The sequence below is a fragment of the Apteryx rowi genome, unplaced genomic scaffold (assembly GCF_003343035.1).
Source record: "Apteryx rowi isolate R43461 unplaced genomic scaffold, aptRow1 scaffold_22, whole genome shotgun sequence".
Lineage (NCBI taxonomy): Eukaryota > Metazoa > Chordata > Aves > Apterygiformes > Apterygidae > Apteryx > Apteryx rowi.
The window spans coordinates 3,740,350-3,765,861 of record NW_020448530.1 but is presented as its reverse complement, the minus strand read 5'-3'; the positions used below and the strand labels follow the sequence as shown (position 1 = coordinate 3,765,861).

Sequence of the window (25,512 nt, the reverse complement as noted above, 5' to 3'; positions counted from 1 at the left end):
AGTGGCGTCGCTGCACTGGGGCAGGCACCCGGGCAGGAGGGGACGGGCTGGGGGCGCCCGGCCCCCCGGCTGGGTGCCGCCGCGCCGGCAGGACCCCCAGCACCACCACCCGCAGCATGCGAGGAGGGAGCGCTCGCCTGCACAATCAAGCTGCACGGAGCAAATTAAACATGAAATGAGGGAACAAAATGAACGAGCTTGGCAAATAAACAGCAACGAGAAATAGAAGGGCAATTTATTATTTCTGAGGGCGGGGGGGGGGAAAGGAGAAAAATAATTTTGTGTGTGTGTGTTTGGTTGGGTTTTATTCTTCGCGCAGCTGCAGGCGGTAGCGGTGGTAGCGAAGCTGGAAAAACATTCTCTCTAGTAAGGAGTGCGTCATCCCCGGGAGGGCGTAATGTTCAACGACACCCACGTGTTTGAAGCCCAAGGACTCGTACAGCTTGTGGGCTGCCATCTTCACGGCCGTGGTTCCCAGCACGACGGAGGAGTAGTTGTTGAGCACGGCGAACTCCAGCACCTTGCGGCCCAGGGCCTTGGCGATGCCTTTGCCGCGGTAGTTGGAGTCGACGGACATGCGGCGCAGCTCCACCGTGTTGTCCTCCTCGTTGCCTCGGGCCGCCACGATTCCCACCACGTTGCCGTCCAGGACGGCGACCCAGAAGCAGGAGCCTGGGGGAGACAAAGCATCGCATGGAGCCGCTGCCGTGTGCCGCCGCGCGCCAGCCCGGCCGCGCGCCTCCTCGCCAGCGGGAACCGGCCCGGCATCCCCTGCGGAGGAGGCTCACCAGTGGTGTCGGGGACTAACGACCCCCGGGGGAAATACAAGGTTGCTTCAAAATGCAAGATTTCTGGAGATCAACAGCTATCGCGCGCATTTAGGTATTGCAAAGTGGGTGGATAACTTATCCTCACCTCGTAATGGCATGAAACAGGTGATTCGGGACCTGCGCGCAGCCAGGAGGGACCAGAGGGACCACCAGCGACCTTCCCGCGCGAGCCCAGCCCCGGGCTGCTCGGCGCGTCCCGTCCAAGCGGCGCCGACGGCGGGCAGCGGCACACGCAGCCCACGCGACCCGGGCCGACGGCACGAGGGCGTCGCTGAGCAAAACCGGCCGGCGCCTTGCGCCCCGCGGACCTGCTGCGCCAGCGCCCAGCGCGTTCGGGGGGGTTTCGACGTGCCGCTGCCGCCCTCTGAGGCGCCGGGCCAAACCCGGCCTCGTGGCGCAAGCGCGGCCTGCCAAAGGCAAGAGCAAAACCCGCCCAGCAAACCCTCGCAGCAAGACAACTTAAGAAAAACTAACAGAAGTGAAACGATGAGCTACGCGCGTCTTAACTGAGCAAGACCCTCACGTAAAATCCCGCTGCAGGAAAAACGCCCGAAATCGCAGCCCCAGCGACGCTCGCCCCCGTGCCTACCGCGGACAGGCGCTGCACTGCCGCTATCTAGGTCAACAGCCAATTTTTAAGACACCGGGACCCGTCTTGACCTATTTATCGCACGCGGCTGAAGCGTCTCTCCGCCGCCGGGGCGCTGACAGCACCGCTTGTTCCACTGATCTCCAAGCGCAGCTTCTTCGGACGAGGCCCCGCACGAGGCTCGCACACGCTGCAGCCCCGGCGGCCCCTTCCCCTCCGCGTGCACATCAAGCCTCCCCCAAATCTCCTCCCCGGCGTTATTTTTTTAACGTGCTGCAGGGTGCCACTGCCTAGCGCACCTCTGCTCCTGCCCTCGCTCCGGCCCCGCGCTGCTCCTCCTGGAGCGTCTCGTTCTGCACATCATGGCTCATCCTCCTCAAACACAGGTATCGACCTGTTTTCAAGCCAGGCCTTAAACAGTTTCTTCCCACTTCTAGCAATAATTCTCCCTTTTCAACAAACAAGTCTTTATGTCTAATAAGCAGGAGACACAGCTAAGCTCGCGCAGCAGAACACTTCCCAGATTTGTAAAATAGCACATTTCCAGTATTTTTAGGTCTTCCATCTATTTAAAATGAACAAAAAACCCCTCAAATCTCTGAATGTTTGCCGTGCTCCAAGCTCTTCGCACTCCTTCGTGACGTGCACAGTCCCTCCCTGCAACTTTTTAGGCCCAAATGCTGTGCTGGGTTTGGTCTTTAATGCCCATTTATCCTGGTGGGCACTGGCCCAGTTGCAAGCAGCATGACCGCGAACCTGTGCTCCTTGTTAGTTTTTACTTACAGCTTTAAAGCTTAATTATAATGATTTTGAGTTCAACATGAAAAGAAATAGTATCTGGCACATCTCCCAGTGTGTGTTGTGCATGAAACACTTATAATTAGCACCAGACAGGACACATCTGCTCAAACAATGCAAGTTGTATGCGGCTCCCATTTACACCAGCGCGATCTATCCCAAGGACTTTTACCCTGCCGCCCACTGGGTGTCTGCGCCGGCTTTGAGCATCGCTGCTCTTAGCCGGATCCTCCGGCCGGCTAAAGCACGCCGAGCTGCAGACGGTGGCTGCGAGCCCGGGAGCTGCTTTCGCTCAGGGGAGGGCAGACGCCTCCTCCGGGAGCTGCCCTGGGCACTTGGGGATTTGCTCCTGTAACGCTTGCGGGGAGACCCTGGGGGCGAACCCTCGGGTTTCGGCACAGGGAACTTGCAACTCCGCAGCTCATCTCTTACCTAAATTCCTCGGGTTTTATTCTCTCAAGTCGCTAACTGAAAATAATCACTGCTGCAAAGATAAACACAAACCCTGACAGCTACAGGTCTCCCTGCCCTTCCAGTCCTCCTCCTTCAACGTCTCTGCCTTTGCCCTCATCTGCCTCCATGCTCTGTGCTTCCCTCCATCCCTCATCGCTACAGATGTCCAAACCCCTCCTTCCRCTCACCCTGGCCCAAACTCCTCTTAGGTTTCGACCCTGCAAGAAGAGTCACTCAGAAGGGCTGTTCTTCCCAGATGCTTTGCGYCGAGCTCCCGCTGCCTTGCGAACACCACTCGCTTGCCTTCCCCTTTCTGCTGGAGGATCTTCTCGGCCAAGGACAAGCCCTCACCACTTGGCTCGCTCCCAGAGGGCATCTCCTGTCTCATGCACCTGGTCACCCCCAGACACTGCCAGCACCTCGTGTCTCTTCAAAAGCGCTCCCACTTAAACCTGTTCAGTCTGGGCTTCCCGCTTGAACATGGCCTTGCTGCAAACTCTCCCCACACAACTTTCCTGCTTTCCATCTCACTCATCCTCCCGCCACCGCCTTCTGCCGGCTGCACCTCCCTCCGGAGCCCAATGCCCTGCTCGCGCCTCCCCGCATGCGGCACCCAGCGCCGACAGCTGACAACTGCCCGATGAAAACAACCCGCGGCAGCCTGACGCTGCCCTGTCCCGCTGCTGCACAGGGGCCGCAGCAGTTACCCACCACCGTCCCGACGCCGCCACGCTCCGGGCGGCCTGCGCCTCCGTGCTCTGGAAACACGCTCCGCTCTTCATTCTCGCCTCGCTGCTCCTGGGGAAGCAAATTCACTCTGCCGTCCCCAAAGCGTGACCGAGTTGTACGGCAGTGCGCTCCATCCTGCTTCCCATGGGAAACGCCAGCGCAGCCTGTGCTCACTTCTCTGGAACGTGGGGACACCCCCAGCTGCTGAAGGGACCACTAAAGCCTCCCCCTCCCACACGTCAGGTATTCGGACACCTCCCAAAGGGTATCAGGTGTTCAGTATATGAGTATTTGGACATCTCCACACCACTCATGCCCAAACAGCCTTCATATGCAGGTCCTCTGCTAACACCGGGTTCAGGTCTTCTTGGTTTTGGACAAGGCAACACCAGCTGTTACTAAACCGAGTCTTCTCCAGTCTAAGCATCCAGCCTCTTTGCAATGCTCTGCCCTAAGCCCCTAAATGCCTCCTCCCATGGTGACTGCCCTGGCACGCCGAAGGGGAGCCCTGGGAGGGCAGAGTGTGGCAAGCAGCCCATATGGACCACCACCATGGGAAACCACCTCGCTCAGCTCCTTCAGAGCTCCAGTCATTCACATCAGAGTTTGGGCTTCAGCAATGCACAGGTAAAAGCCGTAATAAAGCACAAAATGGTTGTGACTTGCCTAACAAGCAAGGCAATTTTGGGTTGTTCACGCTCCACAGATTTAGTGAAATTGCCCTGGTTTCTGCAGTGTCTTCTCCCCTTATCTCCACGGCAGCCAGCCTGATGGACCACCGCTGTCACAGCCCAGGCCCAGGGGAGACGGCTCCCAGACACGAGAGACAAGCTCCAGAGAGCAACACTTTTCTCTGAAAAGGCCTGTTCAAAGTATCGCCACTGCTTACCATACAATTAGGCTTCAGCTAACCTATGTCCATGAGGCACAGGACAAATGAGAGTGGATATATGAACCTCATACAAAACTTACACTGGTGTTATCTATGCTTACGAGTGTAGCAGAGAGATGTCCCAGGGGGATAAACAAGACTTACAAAACGCTATGGAAGATAAAGCAAAGCCAGGGCTCCCTTATCTCTGGCCTCCTTAAAGTTATTTCAAATATCTGGGATGGCAAGAGGCCAGCTGCTCTATCTTATCTTTCTACACTCCTCTGTGGGTTGTCTATCTTTCAACAACATCTCTCCATACCTTGGCAACAAACTATACCAACTTACTAACCAGTAACTTGAACCACGTAGCTGTCTACCAACTCAGGCTTCACTACTGCGAAGCTTCCTGGTCCGGTGAGACCATCACWGGAGACACGTTTTATGGTGCACAGAAAGAGCCAAGGTAATAGTCCAAAGAAATCCACACCGAAGGGAAAATAACCTCAAAAGGTTCGACACGGCTCCTCGGATCATGGCACATGGGGCCTGAAAGCACACCCAACAGCAGCACCTTTCTGCTCCAAATTTAAGGCCGATTCCCAGCTTCTGAGGACCAACAGAGAGCATTCTTCCAACTCACCCACCGTGTTCCTGCATTGCAGGCTGCCCTTGCACATCATCCCCCTCCTTCCTCCTGTGCCCTCCCACTGTGTCCTCTCATGTCTGCAACCATGCACCCCGAGCCAGGGTGTCCCACAGCAATGGCACCACACTCCTCTACGCAGGCTCGCAGGACACAGCCACAGCCACCACGGCTGCTCCCGCACGTCTCCTCTCCTGGCACTCATCTCCCAGCAGGAGCTGCTCAGCTCTCCCCCACGCAGCCGACAAGGATGGTGGGTGAAAACAAACTCGATTTATTTTTACTGCAAATTCTTCACCACCCTTTGGTGAATAAAGGGCCAGTGGGTGGATGGGTGGAAAGATTGGAGCCAAAAGCAATAGCAGAGAAGACTGCTAGAAGAGGGGGGAAACAAGACATCAGCCTTCCCCATCATCACAAGTCCTACGTGATCAAATATAGCTGGTTCCTACAGCTTTTCCACATCTCTTCACAGGGTTCAAGGACAGCTACTCTGAAAACTAGGATTTARCAGCTGTGCTTTGCTCTTTCTAGTACCTCAGTACCACAACAGAAAACACAGGTTCTACGAGATAATTTAAAATCCATTGTTTTCAATTAAATTCCTTCTGGACTTTCACAAGAGCAAGTAAAGCTCCATCAGCCCCAGAAGCAGGTGACCATGCTCTGCAAGCATGCTGACAGGCAATGGACAGCCTCGCATGTCCCTTGAGATCCTGCCAGGACTCCTGCAGGATCCCCATGCCAGAACAGTGAGCTGGTCCAAGGGCTGAGCCAGGTGGGAACTCATCACTCATCTCACAGAGCTGGATGGGGGTAGGCCAGCTCCTGGCACCGCCACCACGTGCTGGTGATAATTTTGTGTGGGTCTAGGTACTCTCACACTGGAAGGCATTTTCAGTGGGAGCTCAGTACATGGCATTTCTAAAAATCTCACTCTTGAATCAGACCATTTTTCCCCCTCTTTCTTCAAGGGTAGCACTGCTAGCTCCCAAAGCTCCACAGCCGAGCAGTTATTCTCCTACAAACTCACACTGATTTTCATTGCATATAGTGTGCACTTGGGTGCATGCGAGCTGGTTTCAAACACCTCTCTCTCTCCTCCAGCCCCTCGAATAAGCGAGAAGCTGACAACACAGAGCAGGTGCTGCCAGCCTGTGCTGTGATCAAAATGAAAGAAATTCTCCCTCTTTTGGAGATGGTGACTTTCTTGGTTCCTTGTAGCATGTCATTTCCAGACAGACAGGCAACTTCCAAAAGCAACATCCCTTTAAGCATGTTTTCCATGGATTGCGATTTTCAATTCTGCTTCAGCCTGTCATGGCTACACAGATGTGAGCAACTCCCCTTCTGGCTCAAAGCTGTCCTGTGTGATATCCTGAGAGCATCCCCAGACATGGCAGCTGGTGGGGCCTGTTGGAAGCTGTTACCTCTGTAGGGAGCTCGCAAGGCCAAGTGAAGATGTGTGAACTCCTCTGTGTGCCTTCACTGGAGCTAGAAGATCATCTAAGGACTGGCCACAGTGAGAAAAGGAAGCCAAAACCATCCAAGACTATCATTACAGGGGACTCCAGCCAGGCCCCAAAAATCACAAATTGCAAATGCATACCCCCAGCAGAAATGCAACTGGTGGGTCTGAGCTACAGGAGGGGACGGAGGCTGCCCACAGCCCCTGCACGTGTCTGGGGATTTCCTGGAAGCAGTAGGAGAGCCTTGGCTCATTGCAGCGTTCTGCAGGGGACAAACCCCCTCTTCAATCCAAGGTCTTCCTCAGACTGCAGATAGATAGGGGCACGGCAAAGGGAAAAAAATTGACCCCTGCACTTTCCATAGGACAAGGTCTGTAAGTCCTCATGTCCCTCACTCATATACCTACATAAAAGCTTGCCAAAATTGCCAGGCTTGCTAAGCCTTATTAAGCAGGACCCAAATACTCAAAAACTGCTCCCAAGGATGCACAACCTGCCATCGTACCGTGACACAGCCAACACAGCGACACTGCACAGAAACACCAGGACAGAGGAAATGCAACATGCTGTAACATCACAAAGCTTTAAATATGTGTCCTTGGGATCCCATATCCAGCCCCTTGCTGCGATTTGGGGCAGATCAGCAGCCCTTTCTGCAAAGCAGGGGCAGTACAAGCAAGGCAGCACATAGGGAACTGAACAGGCTGTCAGGCACTAAACACCAGTGCTGCGGTATTATTATGTATTTACAGATGACCAGGTAAAAAGCCCCAAAGGTCAGTGCGTCACCTCTCTTCCTGCTGGAGTTATTTATATACAGCTTTAAGCGAGCGCCAGGCAGTACCGYGGCAGGAAGAGGACGGAGAGTCCCCAGACCCCTGCTCCCCGGTCCATGTGTTTCTGATGCTAAGCCACCCTGACCTTTTATCCCGTATGGGTTTTGAAGAGGGAACAGAGGAACTTGTTACTTGAGGCAATTCTCCTCCCTCCTTCCCCTCCGTTCTCTGTGAAATGAGGGACAGAGCAGCCAAGTTAAATCAATGTCAAGAGAGAACAGAGGCTCTGCTGGGGCTGTAAAACGCCTACTGCCAAATTTATGAGTTTCAGGCATGCCTGCCTTCGGTCTGACTGAAAACGCTTTGGGTGCGGAGACTGGCCGAGGACAGACTCAACAGCCGTACCAGCGGCGGGCTGCAACTGCTCAACCAACCGGTACGGACACAGGTTTGTATGTTCACAAAGCACATCATCTCCCTTCACCTCCATCCTTCCCATGCCCGACCTTCTGCCCCTTCCATGTTTCTAGCTCTTCTTGGCTTCAGCAGGGCTGAACAAGAGCTCCAACAACTTCTGCTCATAACTCTACACTTGACTGCAGCTGAAAGGCCTTCCTGGAGGGCTCCTACAAAATAATGGCATTCCTGAGTAGCTGATGGCCTCGGGAGCTGGATGAGATGCGAGACCCTGACCCGACAGCCCTGACACCCATTTAGCATCCCTCCACACCAGGCAAGGCCCAGGCGTGGGGCAGCGGGGACACAGCAGAGTTACTCATGCAGGAAATTAGAAATGCCACGGCCCCCTTCCTTCGCATAAATAACTCCACGTACCCTGCCACACCGCGACTCATCGCCCCGGTATAAATAATCCCTGCTGGAAGAGCATGAGGCATCTCATCTATCTGCCAAGGGGGGGTGACACCGCTGATTAACGGGGTGCTGGGAGGCAGGCCGATGAGAGCACCTGCGCACGTGGGCAGYGCAAGAGAAGAGGGATAATTTGGGCTCCATCTACCTTCTTTTTCATCCTTGGCGGACGTGCTGTTGCGCCCCAGCTCCGACATGAGACCCCGCGCTCTGCCTCTGCAGCCTGGACCACCACGAGCCATTAATGGCCATACCCCACATCAGCACTTCATGGTTTAATTTTTCAAGCAGGCTTCAGCACCACAGGACCCAGCATGAGACCACACGTAACACCGCTGCGAGAGAGCAGCAAAACCCCAGGGCGCCTTTGGCACATTGCAGGAACGGGCTTTGGACGAGACAGGGAGAAACACAGCAGAGGCAGCAGCAGCAGAGAGGGTAAAGGCAGCAATTCCAGCACGTTACAGAGGGGGCTATATTAAGAAGTGTAATAACAGGACTCTAAAAAATCTTGTATTTGGGCCTTTTTGCTGGCTGTGATGCACCTTGAAAGTCAAAGGCTGCAATAAGCATAGCAACTGTCTAAGAGCTGCAGAAGCAGTTATATGGGATTAGAAATACTCTGGTTATCAGTGCATATTTAGAGCTGATGCATCAGCTCTACTTGCTGCTACTGAAAAAGAAGGGCAAGAAACTGCCAATATGGCCATTGCAATCTACCTGCTAAATCATCAAGAGAAAACAGCTTTAGAAACCAGGCAGCAGCTGTGTTTTTTCATGGGAGCAATTTTTATCAATCAGCAAATAATTAGATAGCTTAAAAGGAGCGGATAAAGACTACAATATGCTATTTGGGCCAGCATTATCCTCACTAACTGTACAGTGACTCCCAAATCTCTGTAGCTTGCTAAGCAAAACAGACTGGTCTGCACAAACTGAGGAAAAAAAAAGAAAAAGAAAAAGAAAAAACCTGTTTAAAGTATTTTTGGAATAGATGTTCCCTATGCATCCAAAATCCTCACTAAGCCTATAAATTGCAGAGTCAGACCTTAAGTAAACCAATACTCTGGAGTTTAGACTGTTCTTTAGCTAGGAGTTTAAAAGGAAAAAAGAAATCAAGCTCTYCTGCCAGCTTTGTTAGCCTGCATCCTTCCAGTAACAGCTCCAGAAGGCTACTGTTACAATTAGTTTCTCGTTAAATTAGTTTACAAAATAAAATGTGTTGCTGGTTGTTTTTTAAGCCAGCTCCTTAAAAGTACATTGTTAATACTCAGTCCCCATCTTCCAAATCAATCTTTCACTATATGGCTTTATTGCTTTCTGAAAGGTACTGAACTACAGTGCATTCCATTTGCAAATACTGAAAAAACTGGAAAATCTAGAATTATTGGATGTTTTAGAATTCATTATTTACTGGCTGGCTTTTACTTCATGTGCATTACTGTAAAAAGGCACTGAGCAATAATCAAATGACTTCGTTTTAGCTTAGCACTTGGCCTAGACATAAATCATACGGGGAAAATGGATAGAATTGATCTCATCTATCATTACTTATCTGGTCTAAATTTAGTCCAGACCCCCTTGTTCAATAGAAGTGCCTATATCTACCCAGGTATTTCACCAAAAGCTTCATGGCAAAGAGAAACTAACATTACATTTACTTAAGGTTAAATAAACGATCTCTACAAGGACTTCTAAGGAGTTTTATGCTTCTCTAGCAGAGGTCAAACTTTAAGGTGAGTCACCCTCTGGGAGAGTCCTTCCTCTTCCACCAATGACCGTAGCAAAACGCTACACAGCTCACTGCAAACAATTACTTTTAGCCAAGAAAGGGTAGGCAAGAAGAACTGCACTGAAGATGTCAGGTATAAACTTAAGGCAAGGCAGAATGATGCATTAGGACAGAATAACCCACGTGTCCATGCAAGCTCTTTAAATCAGAGTCAAACCCAAGCCTGAAGGGAGCTTCCCCTATACTACAGCAAGACCACCTACCAAAATCTAAAAACATTTACATATTTAAAACATGACAGACCTAAAAAAATGACAAAAACAAACAAACAAAAACCCCTCCACCAAAACAACATTACATTCCCTTCCTCTGCTTCCAGTGGCATCAAGAAAGGTTATGCCAGACCTCAGGAGAGCTGGGGACAGGTAACACCCGACAGGTAACCAACTTCATTTTGCAGTATATAAACTCCCACACGTGAGTTGGGKCTCGCATACAGACTGCCACAGATGCCAACTAGTTCCGCAAACAAACACGCAAGTCTCTCTTTAATCCAGTGACGTGACATAAAAGGGCAAAGGGAGGGTTTGGAAACATTCGGCTGCAAGCCACAAAATGGATGCACATATTCAGCTCAAACATGCTCTGTAGCATGTTTCAGTGATTCAGAACATATATTTTTTTCCTCCCCAGCACATTAAAAGGAAATGTTCCTGCTGCCCTCAAAAGCCCCTGAATGAGGACCTTCACTACTACAGCAGCCAACGAGCAATAACTACGTGTAGTAGTTCGCAATTTTTATGGTGAGTAAGCACTGACCAGCAAAGTCTAACTGGGAGCAACACTGGGGCAGTGCCTCTGCTTTCCTTCCAGAGGAGTATTGTGAATTTACAGACAGGGAAATGCATTTCACCAAACACTGCATGGCAAAGAGAAACTAATACTATACTCTAAGACCAGCAATAAATAAAACTCTGATGCACCAGCTGCCTTTCTTTCTGCAGATAACTGGAGTTAAACAAGAATCCCATCTAGTTACTAACGCAGTGAATCAAACCTCTCCAACCTCTAACTTTCCATTACATTAATAATCTGCTGGAGTGAAACACCGCAGCCGTAAGGAGTTATAGTTTCTCTGAAACTACAGCRAAGAATTGATCACTCAAAGTAGAGGAGATGGAAAAAGCAAGAAAAGGTTCAAGGCACAGATTCAGCACAAGCAATGAATATTTCTTCCTGTTGCTATCACAGCGGTGTGCAATGGTGCTATGCACATACACATGTGCACACGCACAGACACACACACGCACTCTTTCCCAGAGCACAGGAAGCCAGTCAAAAGTCAACCAGGACCAACCCATCCCTTCATATCATGGCATGCTAACAGTCCCAATTTGTCACACTAACGTTGAGACGAGGTCCTAAAATCCATTGCAACAGACTGGAAAGGGCTCGAGAGGCGAGAAATTGGGGCGTCAATGAAGCATGGCTCCTAGCACGGCCTCTGTCCTCCCCAATCCAGTCCCCAAGGGGTTTCCTGTGTGTGGTTCTCACCGGGATCAATCCTGTCTGACCTCCACAACCCATGGGTCAAAGCTATCCCCCTAACCTCTGGGTAAGGAGCAGGAGAAAGGAGTAACAGGCTCCTCTGGTCAACTAACCAAGCCAACCACCTCTMTGCCCTTTTGCCATCCAGGCAATACACTGTCTTTGGGAAGATGGTCACCCCAATATGGAAGGTAATGAAAAAAAATTCAATTTCCATTTGCACCATGCCAAGAAATGTGGCCTTTCCCTTGGAAATGGGGTCTTCCATGTGCTTGTGACATCCAACACTAGAAGTAGAGACAGGACTGATGCTTCAGCTTGCAGAGAACGCAACTTCTGACCAGAAGAAAACTCCTGTGTTTTCAGKTTTTTTCCTAAAACGGGAGAAGCCTCTGAATCTACCCATGCCATTCTTCCTTAGATATCACCTCCCCGAGATAATCCCCCTCAGCTCCACATGGTAACTTCACACCATTCTTGCCTGCAGTCCTGTTTTACTAGATTCACTGAAAATATTTAATCCCTGGAAAATTGTTATATTTACACCTAACACAGCCAAATTCAGCCTTGGTGTAAGGTTGCTTCAGTTGTTCCACCTGATTATGCCATGGTAAAGTGCTTTTTCACCCCCCACCGTTAGGAGCATTATACGTCAGGGACAATGTGAACAACTCGGGCAAGACTTCACTTCTCTCTGTCACGTAACTCATGGAAACAAAAAGCCTCTAAGAGAGCCTCAGTACTTCCTGCCTGCCTCCGTCTGCCAGTGTGCGGCACCATRCTATGGACTCCACCAAGCAGCCGTGAGCACCTGCATCACCACGCGCTCCTTCAATTTTAACCCTCAGCAAACCGACACCACAGCCCCTTGTAAAGCCAGAGTAATGCCCCAGTGAAGGGGGCACATCCACACCTGGATGCTCACTCTTGTTAAAAACAATGTGCTGCTATGCCTTTCTTTCAGTACATTATGGCAAACACATCTTGGGTGTAATTCCACCAAACTCTACTACATCCAGGCTGAAACTAGCACATTTATTCAACGTGGCTTCAAAAGAAAATTCTGCATCCATAAATACATGAACATCTGTCAGGCTGGGCACAGAAATGGACCTGCTGTGGATGGTGCATTAACATGAAATCAAAGTTACACGTGTAAATCTCTCCATCTCAAAACAAAGCCCGTTCCCCATGTTGCAGCACCAGACCATTGCAGCCAAAAAGTCACAACACAAACCCCCTCCAGGTATTCCCAGATCTCCTATGATGACCATCTACCAACATCACCCACCCAACACCCGTTTGAGCGAGGTCCCACTGCCCAGGGCCTCAGCCTAAATACCAACCACAAGATCTCAGGATTCAAAAGAGGTCTGTAAAATAATCAGTGGAGCAACTAGGTGACACCACATCACTTCACACATGGGAAGGCAACACGTGGGAACTGAACAGCAGCATGTTCAGAGCTAGTGAAAGCAAATACTTTTATGTAGTGTATTATTAGCCATGGCATGCTCATCCACAGAGTAATGCTGAAAGAGGATCAGCTTATAAACATGAGTAGCACCTTCAGCGACCTTAACCAGGAGATGCATAAATCCACATGAGTCTGGGCGGAAATGCAGTATTTTGAGGATTCGGTGGATTTTCCCAAACAAAAAGGCAACACTAAATAATACTAAATCCCCATACCTGATGCTAAAACAGGGCAAAATGAACATAACTATCAGCACCTGCCACGAGCAGGGTCCTAGATGAAGTAACTCTTCCTTCTGATGCACCAGTTTTCCCTAAGACCTCAAACTCATCTCGCAGGCACTGCTGAGCGCACACAGCAAACTCAAGAGTGGCTTGCTCCATCACTGCATTTCCCATTAATGCCACAGACTTCCTGTGATGAACAAGAAAACATTTGGCCCTGTGCTGGAGGGTGCCCCGAAGTATACTCCGAACTCCCAATGAAAGACAAGGAATTTAAGCACATGATTAAGTTAAATGAATCTTTAGCTAAACTCCAAGTCCCACCCTGTGAATGTGATTTTTTAAAATTATTTTTTAGAATTTCATTGAAATCCTCTTTAGCCTTTTGAGCTATCCATGAAAAGTGTTCCCACTTCTTAAGAATCTCCTCAGATGCTTTGAGGCTTTTCAGAGTACCAGCAGCTCAGAAAAACCCTTGTAAAACCTGATGATGGCTTATTCCCCAATGAAAATCACTGCCTGAGAGGCACAGATCAATGCCATCCTCTGAACATTTGCAGTTTAAAAAATAAAAATAAAAGAATTAAAAAAAAAAAATCAAATCCTATATTTTCATAGCCATTAAGAGACTCTGACTTTACAGGCAGCAGAAGATTGAAAAGGTGTTTTAAACAGTTTGGATTTTTAAAAGTTCACCTGAATTCTCATTACCATCCTTTTCTTAAAATAACTTCCCCCATCCTTGCTGTCTCTCTTTTTTAATAAAATCCACCACTAACAATGAAATTCCAGTAAAGGTGACTTTACCCAGACATCCATGCGGGAGAGAGAGAAAATTGCTGTTAAGCAGACAGAAGCTGAACATCTGACATCCTTTCATTGCTCTGCTCTCTAACTAACCATCATCTAAAATTGGTTAGTGCTTAAAAATGGCAGGTGCTCCAAAATGGTCTATTTTCAAAAGCTTCTCTTTGCAAGTTCTACTACTTACATTATTTTAAATTGAAAGACTACATATTTAGGTCTTCCCTGGATTCCCACTAGAAGTGTTACACCGTGTTTCTGCTTCTGATAGCTACTTCCAGGGAGCACGAACAGATTTGGCACCTCCAAAAAAAGAACAAAAAGCCCTGATCTCAGCAAATGGAAAAAATTTTTTTCTGTACTCTGACTGCAATAGTGATTTTACATATCCTATGAAAATTGAAAGAACAGGTTTTATAGAAACAGTCATGCTGGAAAAGATCAACAGGTCACGTTGTCCAGATACATCCAAGAGCAACGTAGGTCAGATCCTTCAGAGAAGTGGCCAGAAATCCTGTTGCTAGAAGTTCGTTTGCCTTTAGGCAAAATGTTTTTCCCCCACTGCCACACAAGTTTATGCCCTGACGCACAGAGGTTTTAGCTTAATAGACACAATGTCCTCGTACTGCTCAGTTCCATTTTTTCCACCTTTGTGATTCTAATTCTGAATATCGATCAACAAAAATAAATAATTCTGCTAAAATCTGATCAACAAATTAAGAGAAGGAAATACTTACAGAAGGAAATTAAGCAAAGGGAAATAAATACAAAATAATTAAAAACCATAAAGAGAGGAGGAGAGACAGATGAGACATACAAAGAGCAATAGTGGGTGTGGGACCATTCTTGGGAAACGCTCTAAGCGACTAATGAAATAAGGACTAGTCTGGACAAACCCACTAGGGAAACTCAGTACAGGGATGGACAAAAGAGCCCAGCAGAATTCAGAAGAGGGGAAGAAAGCAAACATTGCAGTTTGACACAAGCCTGGGAGAGTGGGAGACAGTTTGGCAATCCAGTGCCAGAACTACTGTGGCATGGAACAGGAAGAGGAAAAATTTCCATTAGCAGTGCTGGCGCAGGGACCAAGAGCTGCAACTCTACAGAGCAAACGAACTCGCACCCCTGATGCTGGTTTCTGAGTCAGGACTCAAGCGCATTGACAAGAGAGGGTAGGAGCAGCTTGTATAGCAATTAGTGGTGATCAAGGATAAATCTAGGCAAGAAGCTTACTTGCTAAAAAAATAAAAACTAAACTAAAATAAAAAAATTGTCAATTCAAAGCAATTTTCATATTTGTCTTGAAGTCGCCAAAGATTTTCAGCCGGGAAAGAAGCTGCACACGAACCCCAGACTGGCCCTGATCCGGCAAACAGCTCGCCCCACGCACGTACATTATCGCAGGGACCAGACCCCAGGTGTCCCCGGGCTGGCTCAGCAAACGCTTAATAACGCCAGGCAAAGGCAGGGCCCCCGACAGCACAGGGCTTAGGGAACCTGCCTGGGAGGGCAGCACAGATGCTGTGCTCATGGCTCTACCGCAACCAGCATTTTGTAAAATACACCTGGGTCTAGCCTTTGCTTCTTAAGAAAGCCTACAGCCCCACCACCAACTTTGTTTCGGGCTGAAGAAAGTATTACATTCAACCCTAAATAGAGACTTGTGGTTCCTCGTTGTGAAAAAAATTCAGAGGGAAGAGTAAATCAGCTTAGTTTGGATCAAAGCTATTTTCCCTTTTATTTTCCATTTCCTGAACTGAGAAATCATTTTCTTATAAAACCTCTGGTTTTCAGTTTTTCCGTTTGGATAAATCCTAGAAGCAGTACATGAATTCGAAGTGACAAAAATATTACTTGCAAGTTATCATTTCAAGCAGTATACACTGAGGCGAGACTAATGCATTATATTTTTCTATTAACTTTCGCGTTGTTGCAAACCCAAATTTCAATAGCAATATCCCACGCAGCTATTTAAAAATACATCTAATACATTTATTCTGTTATCTATATCAAAAACAAACTTTTTTTTTTTAATTCACAGAATCACATTTCAAAACATAACCCCAGCTTGCCATTAAGCTGTGGGAGTTCCAGGTCAAAATCGTAGAATTACCCGGTGAGAAATTACACTTTCAATTCTTGAATGAAACATCTGTCAAACAGTTATAGAAGACGATAAATGACTAATATAGTATATGCTTGCATAAATAGTTAATTGATTGCTAGGGTTCACTAGGTCAATAGACCGCTTAAAAGAATGGCTCAAAGCCATCTGTAACAGATCCCGGGGCTTAGACCTGTCTATAACTAGACCATTATCAGCTCTTTCTGATGCACCCTTAATACAAGGCTTCTTGGTGATTCTAGTTTGCCCTGATCAGGAAAGTCTTATTATCAGTGCTGGTTACAAATAATAAATTTGTGAGTAAAAACTATGAGACATCCTGCTATCTTCGGATTTGCTTTAAGACTGCTTTCATTAGCCACTTGCTGGGAAAAAAACAATTAAAAAAAAAAACCCCCGCAGCTTCCTGTGGGGGGAATACACCTAAAAACACGCTTTGAAGCTGCCCATGTCATCGATGCAGAAAGCAGCAAAGGGCTGCGCGTCCGCCGGCTCGCGGCAGCGCCGGCCACGGCCGCGGCGCCCTGCGAGGGCTCCTGCTTGCGCGAGCCTGCGGCGGGGCAGCGTCAGGCAGGCCGTTATTTGCAACGCATCTGCAGCGCTGCACTGAAAACACGAGAGCGCCGAGCCGTGCAATGCTCGCGCACGACACGCTAAGCGGCCAGGCTCCCTCCAGCCGGCGCCGGTTTTAAGCGATTGCCTCAGCCTAGACGCCAAACGCTACCCCAGCTCCTTTTAGAGAGGGCAATTCCCATCCTAAGTACTCGGATACCGTGCGCCTGAATAAAAATGTAAATCGAATCGAATACACTGATTTTTTTCAAAATCCACTATTTTACTCTTAAATTGGGAGACATTTTGAAAAAACATCTTGAAAACTAGGCCATGTATATTCAGGCTATCATGTAAAAGAACTGTTTTTTTCCAAAATATTTAGAGGCCTTAAGATGCAGATCGATACCAACCGGTAGTTTCTAAAGTATTYGGGCACCCGACTGTGCACTCTGTGGGGAACCCAGCCCTGATCACTGATGCGTTTGAAAAATCCTAGGGGGCAAAAAACCTCTAGTGCTCAGGAATAAGATTTGCAGCTCATGCTCCTAAATCCAAGATTCAGTGTCAGAGGGGCTCAAAGCTTTATACTGCTATAAATCTTGTCACAATTTACATACCTAATATGAAGCCTAAGTTCAAACTATTTTGAAAATCCTACCCCRAAACATGCTTTTGGATAATCTTTTAATCTTGGCCATTACTAAGAAAGCAGCTGACAGAAGGAAGAAAAACTGAACACCCTTTAAAAAGATGCATAAATTTGTATTTAAACTTGAGGAGAAAATCCCATATTCCTTCTTAGGGTTTATTCACTGAGACTGTCAGGAGAAAATGGACACAACCACACTATCAGAAGACATCCAACACAGGAGAAAATGTTAAAAAAAAAATTACTCAAAGCCAGATCAAAGCAGAATGCCTGATGCTCCTGCCATTTTAATGTTGATAAGTCCCTGCATTGCTTGTGTTTGCAGGTCTTGAGAAATTAACTGTGTCTAAAAAACTACCGATGCTCCATTTACACAATGTATTACTTTTTCTATTGCAGATTACTTAACAGCACTCGCATGTGCCAGGGTTATTTAAAACTCTAGTACCTGCATGCAGAGCTTTCTGCTTTCTTCAAAGCATCATATCCATCCCGTCACGGCTACTAATTTAAATACTGCTGCATTAACTGACAATCATGTCAATTATAGACTACCTTTAGAGTGAGTTTTTGACTACATGCAAAAAATAGGCTACATTACTCTGCAGAATTTACTATAAAACGCGTTTTAATCTAATTTTCACATGGCAACTTGCCAAAGCTAGGGGATCTGAAGTGAGATCTATTTTTGGCTTATGGATGTGCATACTTAGGCACGGGCTTGTGCATATGCTCCTATTCCAGTAATAAATAAAGGCAGCTGCAGCGGCCTGCAATTGAATGCATTTATCCCATTTGCACATAGGACGCTGTCCTGAAGAAGCACCAGGGGATTTGGCTCCAGGAGGATGACATGGAGGGGTCCGGTCCAGTCCCCTGCCAGCGCAGCCCCAAGCGCAGGGTGCCCGAGGCCATGCGTGCCCCGCAGCCAAGCACCGGCAGGACCAGGACCAAGCAGGCTCTGTGGGAGGAAGACGAGGCTCATCTGCAAACAAAATGAGCCGGCCACCCAACGGGCCCAAATTGTATCCAAGGAGGTGGGTTTTGGGAGAGAGAACCCAACCTTAAAGATACTTTATATGATTCAAAGGAAGAAATATATATATTTCCGTCAATCACTAATGATGGACGGAACACATCCTTAACTCTTGGCAACAGAGGAACTTTCTCCTAAAGCTTCCCAACAAACCCAACTCAAGAGACACACTGAACATGGAGATGTTGGGAACTGCTAAGCGGTAGTAACACCGATTGCCCATCTGATAAGAGGCCAGTGTCTGAAATATTTTCAGAATTATTATTAAATATACTTTCCACTATAGATTAAAACAGAGGTTAAAATTCTCTAATCCTAGCCTTGCAGGAACTCCCTGATCTGCAGAGCTCATTGCTTGAGGCAGCTTCCCTGAACCACAGAGAGGTGCCACCATGGGAGGTGTTTGCAGGAAGGCCCTTGGCTGCCCAAGGAAGAGACCTGTCGCTGACTCCCGGCACTGGTGGGGAACAATGCTGCAACTCAAGAGGCTGAGATAAGGCCACAGCCTCTCCTCCGAGCTTTTTGCCTCACAAGCCAACTCCAAGCCCTCATCTCCCCATACGGTGGGCAAGGAGAGACAAGCATGAAAAAGTGGGATTCATGACAGCCAGCTCAGGAGTTTGGCAGGCCCCCGAGGTCAGCACGCTGCAGAAGCCAACAAGAAATGCTTGATAGATGCATCAGATTCCTGCTGCCTCTCGGGCATGGACAACCTGGGCAGGGCCTGGGAAAACACATTCCTCCACGGGCAAGCAGCAGCCCCGAGCTCTCTCCTGGAGGCAGGTAACTAAGCCCTCTCTTTGCAGAGCAAGCAAGAGCAGCTCTATTCTCCCAAAACAATGTTATCAGCGGCAGCCTCGTTCCCCCTTATCTGGTGGCTCAGCTGCCTGCGCCTTACCCAGAATGTGGAAGAACTGGGCTCCGTCGCCTCCCCCCCCTCCGCCGCAGGGGATTCAAACCCACCCCGTCCCCCTCCCTGTGTTGCGGAACAACGAGGCCGGCAGGTCAGCCTGAGCCGAGCCCTGATCCGTGCTGGGAGCTAAAAACCAGGCTCCTTGATTCAACCAAGAGCTCTACCTYACCTCGAGCCAACGCGTCAACAGCTCGTTTGGATGCGCCACGGCTGCTCAAGTGGAGCTTTGCAAGGAGCTAACGTGGATGAGCTCCATTTTGGAAACCCCCTCCTCTTGCAAAGGCAAGGCAGAACATAGCTGCTAGCAAAGCACCTGGAGCTCTTGGCCGTGACACAGAAAACCAAGGTGTCCTCCTAGGGTGGCCCCTGGATTTTACCTACTCCAGGTACTCCCTGTATCAGCCCAGTACCCCCAAAATGACTAGGTGCCATGTAGACCCAAAGCATGCCCAGGGCAAAGCAGGGCTGTTGACACAAGAGGTGCCCCAAGGGTTTGTCAGCAGCTGAGTAAGGTTGGTAGGTATCACACAACTTCACCTCCATCTTCTTTTGCACCTGAGTTCAACTCCTCCAATGTAACCTCTGTTCTAGCGCCATAAAAACACCAATCCAAGAGCTGCTGAGCACAACTCACTGAAATGCTTGCTCTTTACCTAGATGAATGTCCCACCAAAGGTAAGAAATAATGAACACCTCAACAGGAACGAGCAGTGCTGATCTCATCCTGACCAGCTGACTCTGACCTCACCTCAACTGGTGTCCTTCTGGGAGATGGACCTGATCCCGAAATCTCTGCCAAGAATGAAATGGTGTAGGACATCCCTCTCATGGGCTCAGCTCAGAAAAGCACACTGCATTGCCCAACCAAGAGCAGAAGGAATTGAATCCTCATGTGYCGTCCTTCTCTAGCCCCCCCTTGCTTAGGATACAGTCCCACCCCAGGGCGCTTGGGACACTGATGCCGCCTCTGCATCCTCCCATGGTGGGGGACAAAGGCAGTGGGACAGGAGAGCTCTGCTCACCACCAGTCTGGATGAGGGGGGGGTGAGGCACACTTCTCCCCCTTCAACACCCCCAGAGCCCTCCTYGATGGACATGTTGAGATTGCCATCTCCCTGTACTGCCAAACTGAGCATTGCTCTTCATTTCAGCGCTGCTGATGCCTGTCCTTGCCCTGCTGCATCAGCTCCACTGACCTGGCTCACATGAACTGGCATGAATGCCTGATTTTCTTCAGTGAAAGAAGAGACTATTTCAGCCCAAATTAAGCAATTTTCCTACTAAAATTATGTTAAACTAAAGCAGACCTTTCTTAACCCTCAAAATATGGCTGTTTCTGCAGGGTCCTGTGCAGGTCTCACTACATACCTGCTTGACATGGTGGCGCTACCTGGAGAAGAGGAAAGCCTGACACAGTCGGGATAAATTTTAAATGTCTGGGGAAGGCCATCGAGACAACCACAAGGTGCCATGAACTGCAACAACATGGACGCACCTCCAGCAGACCTGCGAAGGCACCCAGCCAAAGGGCGCAGAGACAGTCGYGTGAAAGAGCATCCTAAACCCACCACCGAAGGACCTGCTAGAGTTTGTCAGCCAAAGCCCTAACTCCGCTGATTTTGGCGAGTGGCAGTTTCGTATCGGGAGCCAGGAGCCCTGTTTTCCATCATTTCTSCAGGTGAGACCTCGACCACGGAAGAATTGCTCTGATCTCCAAGCCATGGCAAAAATATACCAAGCAACCAACTGCGACAGATGCTTGAGGAGACGCTGTAAAATTGATTAGTYGCCAGAATCATCAGACCATAAAAGATGCTCCAGCTGTGCTACCCTTATTTGTGTAGAGAAATGCAAGAGGCTGGGCTCTATTTAAAATTAATTTCTTCTTTTTTTTTGTTTACTAGAATCTAAGTTACTCTGGTTGACAATTAAGCCTATTATCCAATTCCTTTCTTTTTGASTGCCCCAGTGCCTTTTTTTGCTGTCTTTGAGGGGAGAAAAAAAACAAAAACAAAAACCCTGAAACCAGAAAATTTCCAGTGAGTACTATTTTTAAATGAGAAACAATTTTACGTAGAGCTCAAGAAGGTGTTTTAGCCATTCAGTCTTGTGTTTTAAGCCCTCAGTCGAGCACAGAACTCAATACATAAATAATTCCTTTGAAATCAACAGCAATTTCAAAGCAATCCACTGTGCACGAGCTTACAGCCAAACGCTAGCCAAAGTGTTCTGCCAGATCCTTGCTGTAAGGGTAAGAGGACACGAGAAAACAAAGATTTGAATTCTGGCTAATGTACTTCTGCAAAATCACTGTCAGCACCTATTTTCCAGCTCATACAAAATCCAACGGAGAAAATTTAAAACAATAACCAACTTTGAGACCAGCGGTTCAGAAAAACTGCAAGAAAAAAAAATTTAATATGCTGTCAAGAGCACAAGGGATTGTTAAATACTAATCATTAAGCTTGGCAATTATACAGAAAGCATCTATCAAAAGTCACCGATCAGCCATCAAAACATGGGCTTCCCATACCCACCACGGCGGCGGGGATTTCTGACCAAACCAAGAGAGCCGAGGGAGCCAAATCCCACTGCAAACCACGTCCTTTGGGTCATTGTTTTTAAACCGATCTGAAGCCTTTGCAGTCTGCATAGATGCTTTGCGAAACCTACCAAAAATGATCCACTTTAGCAGTTAAGCTATTTCTTCATTATCGACTTCCGCCTTACCAGCGGCTATTTGCTGTTGATGCTCTGCACAGTGCTACTCCTGGGTAGCACAAGGGACGTGCTGCAAAGCGGCTGTGTGGGGGGGTGTTTGCCAAGAGCAAAACTTCAGTAAAACCACGACCAACAGCACCATCATCCGAAACCATGGGACCACATCACAACTCTACCATTGCATTTGTCACCACAAAAAMCAATGATTCTTAAACCCACCGCAGAAACGCTCCCTTCTCCTACCTTCCATGTTAGGAAACATATTCAGGCACGTAAATGTGGATTCTCCAACGGACCCAGAGGCAAGGTGACCAGCACCTTCCTGAACAGATGGAGGGTAAGACCAAGATCTGCTTTTGGGGTGTGCTATGCTACATCCCGCTCAGCCACTTCAGCCTTCCCCTCTCACGTGGCCTTCTCCAGATATACTCACAAGCCCCTCAAGCCTGGGGGCAGAGCACGAATATTTACTTGAGAAGGACAAGAGATTTAAACCCAGTTTTAAGCAAAGTCATTACCACTGCCTTAACTACAGAGACACTAGTAAAACCCCTGCAGCATTGCTGATGACGTGCCAGATTGGCAATTTCTTCCCTAGCGTCTAACAGGGAGTTTTCACTGGTACCTAAGTTGAAGCAATGCGCATGACTTAAGAGGATGAGCAATCCGTAATGCCCGCGTGTTAACTCGTGAGCTGTCAGGATAGGCGACAGCTCGGGGCGGGAAGCTGTTTGCTTGCCATTTCCCTCCTTTGGGCAGCGACAGCAGAGCCGAGCTGGCATTTTGCTGGTCATTCTCAATACATTCAACAGACAACACAAGTTTTGAATCTCAAGAGCGCCCAAAACTCCAGGCTCTTCCAAGCTGACCATATTTATAGTGGGATCTTATAAGGAAGAGATCTGAAACCTCTATTTTGGGGGAAACAGGAGCAAAATACCGCATTCAAGCCTCCTGCAAAGCTATAACAAACAGCACCACACGGTTTCATGCCAAATGGACAGATACYGCACAAACTCACCTAATCATGACTCGAGCCAGCTTGCTTAATGCTACCACCATCAAGAACCTTTAATAAATACCAGCGATCCCCTAAATCTGCTTTTTATGGCATGGCAGAAACATAATTACACGCGATTAAATTCTGTCAAAAATGAAAGCCCACACACTTACTCCAACGTTGAAATCGGCCCTTTAAGGTATCAAATAAAAGCAATGCAATGCTTTCAAGTCATGGTGTCAATGTGACTGAACTGGATCACGTTACTGACCTAAACAAAGCGAGGGCATTCCTCGCTCTTCCTTTGAATGCATTTTCTTTACTTYCTACAAATAGTAGTATTATAAACATAGTCACTTTGATCCTTGCCCTGAATTCTGACCATGCAAATCATAAGCATTAATGAAAGATGCAGCTCAAACACCGATTAAGCCCATGTTAAATATTCTTCTCCTGGAGCTCCCTATTACTCTCTCCAATATAATGCATTGACTAACCTCACTATGGAGGTCCATGATGTTTTTCAGATGTTTTGCTATAAGCTCTTTTATTTTTGTGGCAACAGCTTTAATGAAGTCTGAGTTTTTAATGACGTGCAAGCTACACACAAGTCACACATTGGCTGATTCTTACAACAACAGACGCTAAGTTCAGTGCAACATCTGCATATGATGGGATAAGATCTGCATGAGATCAGCACTAAGACGGGAAACAAGATCTGAAGAAAGCACTTAAGATGTGTTGAGATTTTTATTACAGGATGAACATAACTTTAGAAAAACTTAAAACTGCACATCAGAAAAGGAAACTTTGTGGTTACAGCATTTCCTGTTCTCTCTGTTCTCTCCTATGCGCTCCATAAGCGACCAGGGAGAGACTCCTACAATGAGGTCCGTCACGCTTGCACAACAGCAATGATTCAGGAAAACATGRTCACACAGAAAAAATAAAGAGTAGCTACTCCAAGAAAACAGAAATAACTGATGCGGATTACTGGCCATTACCTTTACTCGCCCAGCTCACTACTAGCACTGAGCAACCACAAATAATAACCTCAGACYCAGGCAATTTCAAGCAACCCCCCAAATACCCCCTTGTGCTGGCTCTCACCACGGTCTTAACCCCCCAAAAGGGAAACGGTACCGTCCCTTGCCAAACCCTGCAAGAGTGTTTTTTTAATAATCATGTAAGAGATCTTTCACAGCTTGACAAGCAAATATTAACATTAGATATTATACTTACATAAAGCACATGCATATATGTCAGACACGGATGAATGCACATGCTGCCAAAGGCGGGCAGCATCCCTCTACATACCTGGTCTGCACCTCTTCCAAGGTGCGCGCATTCAGGAAGGWTCTTCTCAAATAGCATGGGAAAACGCGCGCAATAACTAAATCGGCTTCCTCTGCGCATTTGGGCTATGGGGCCTTTCACCTCCCCTTCGCCCCCACGCTGCAAGCTAGCACCAGGAGCGAGGAGCTGAGAAACGACGCGCTCAGGAGACGAGGGGCGCAGCGAGCCCGCCATCGCCCCTCCGTGCGGGGGCCCTGCTTGGGCGTCTGTCGTCTCCCTTGGCTGAACACCAAAAAAAAAAAAAAGGCAAAAAAAAGTGGAGGAAAAAAAAGAAAGGTGGGTTTAGCTTGGTGTGGCCCAAGAGCTGCATTTTGGCTATTTTGGAGGCGGCTCAGTGCCGGCGAGAGGAGCAAGAGCAAGCGCAGGGCTGGGGCACAGCTCCCTGCAGGGCCCGCGTACTCACCTGGCGGTTTCATGTAATATTGCTCAATATCGGACATGTCCGTGTGCAGCGCGCAATCGAGATAGTGGAGGATAACTTTTCTGCTGAAGTAGTACCTCATGCCCATCAGCAAGATGGGCAAGCAGCAGGTCAGCAGGAAGGACTTGGTCACAACAAAGCACATTACTATGGAGATAAGGAAGAGAAATAAACGACACCTGTCAGAAAAGAGAATTTAGTGTTGATTTCGGAATGCAAACTCATTAAAAAAAATTAAAAAGAAAAAAAGAAAAAAAGAAAAAGCACACGCAAAATGCACATTTGCAGTATGTAGGCCTGAGCGATGCGACTCGTGTTTTCAAGGTTGAGCATTTTACGTGACAGCCCGTCACGCCGCGCTAATCCCCGGGATGCTCGGGGAGCCCCGGGCAGCAGAGGCTCCGCCGCGGGGCCCGCGCTCGCCCTGGGGTGTCCCACCGCAGCCGGCGGCCCCGCGGGGGCACGGCACCCCCAGGACACGGCGCCCCGCCGCCGGGCGCTTTGCACTGCGGCATGGCTCTCGGCCTCAGCGGGAGGCGGCTGGGGAGGGCACCCCTCCTGCCTCCGCGCCCCCAAATCCAGGGCGCCCCGTCCCCCCGAAGCCCCCCACCGCCTTGGGGGGGGGGCTTTCTGCTGGAGGCTGGGCACGCTGCGGCAGGGGGGCAGCCGGGCCCCTGAAGCCGGGCCCCCCCTGCTGCACAGGCCCCTTCCCGGGCCTGCCCTGCTGCCAGCAGGGACCGAGAGCCGGGGAGCGCGCAGCCTGCTCTCTGGCGGGGGGCACGTTTGCCATGGGGGGGGGGAACGTGTTATCTGCAAGGGGGCTACCCAGCATTTGGAATGGGTGGGGACACCATTTGCACTGGGGCGCCAAGGCATATTGTTTGCAATGGGGGGGCCACACCACTTGCAAGGGGGAGACC

General features: G+C 48.6%; 1 protein-coding gene across 1 annotated transcript in view; it reads right to left on the bottom strand.

The window, feature by feature from the left end:
- Positions 1-217: 217 nt before the first annotated feature.
- Positions 218-25,512, bottom strand: part of NAT8L (N-acetyltransferase 8 like) — a 29,686-nt gene continuing 4,391 nt past the window's right edge. The window contains exons 3-4 of the mRNA XM_026064553.1: positions 24,575-24,771; positions 218-672 (exon numbers count right to left, since the gene is read on the bottom strand). Coding sequence (XP_025920338.1) covers positions 305-672; positions 24,575-24,771 — 565 coding nt within the window. The 3' untranslated portion in view covers positions 218-304. The remainder of the gene's footprint in view (positions 673-24,574; positions 24,772-25,512) is intronic.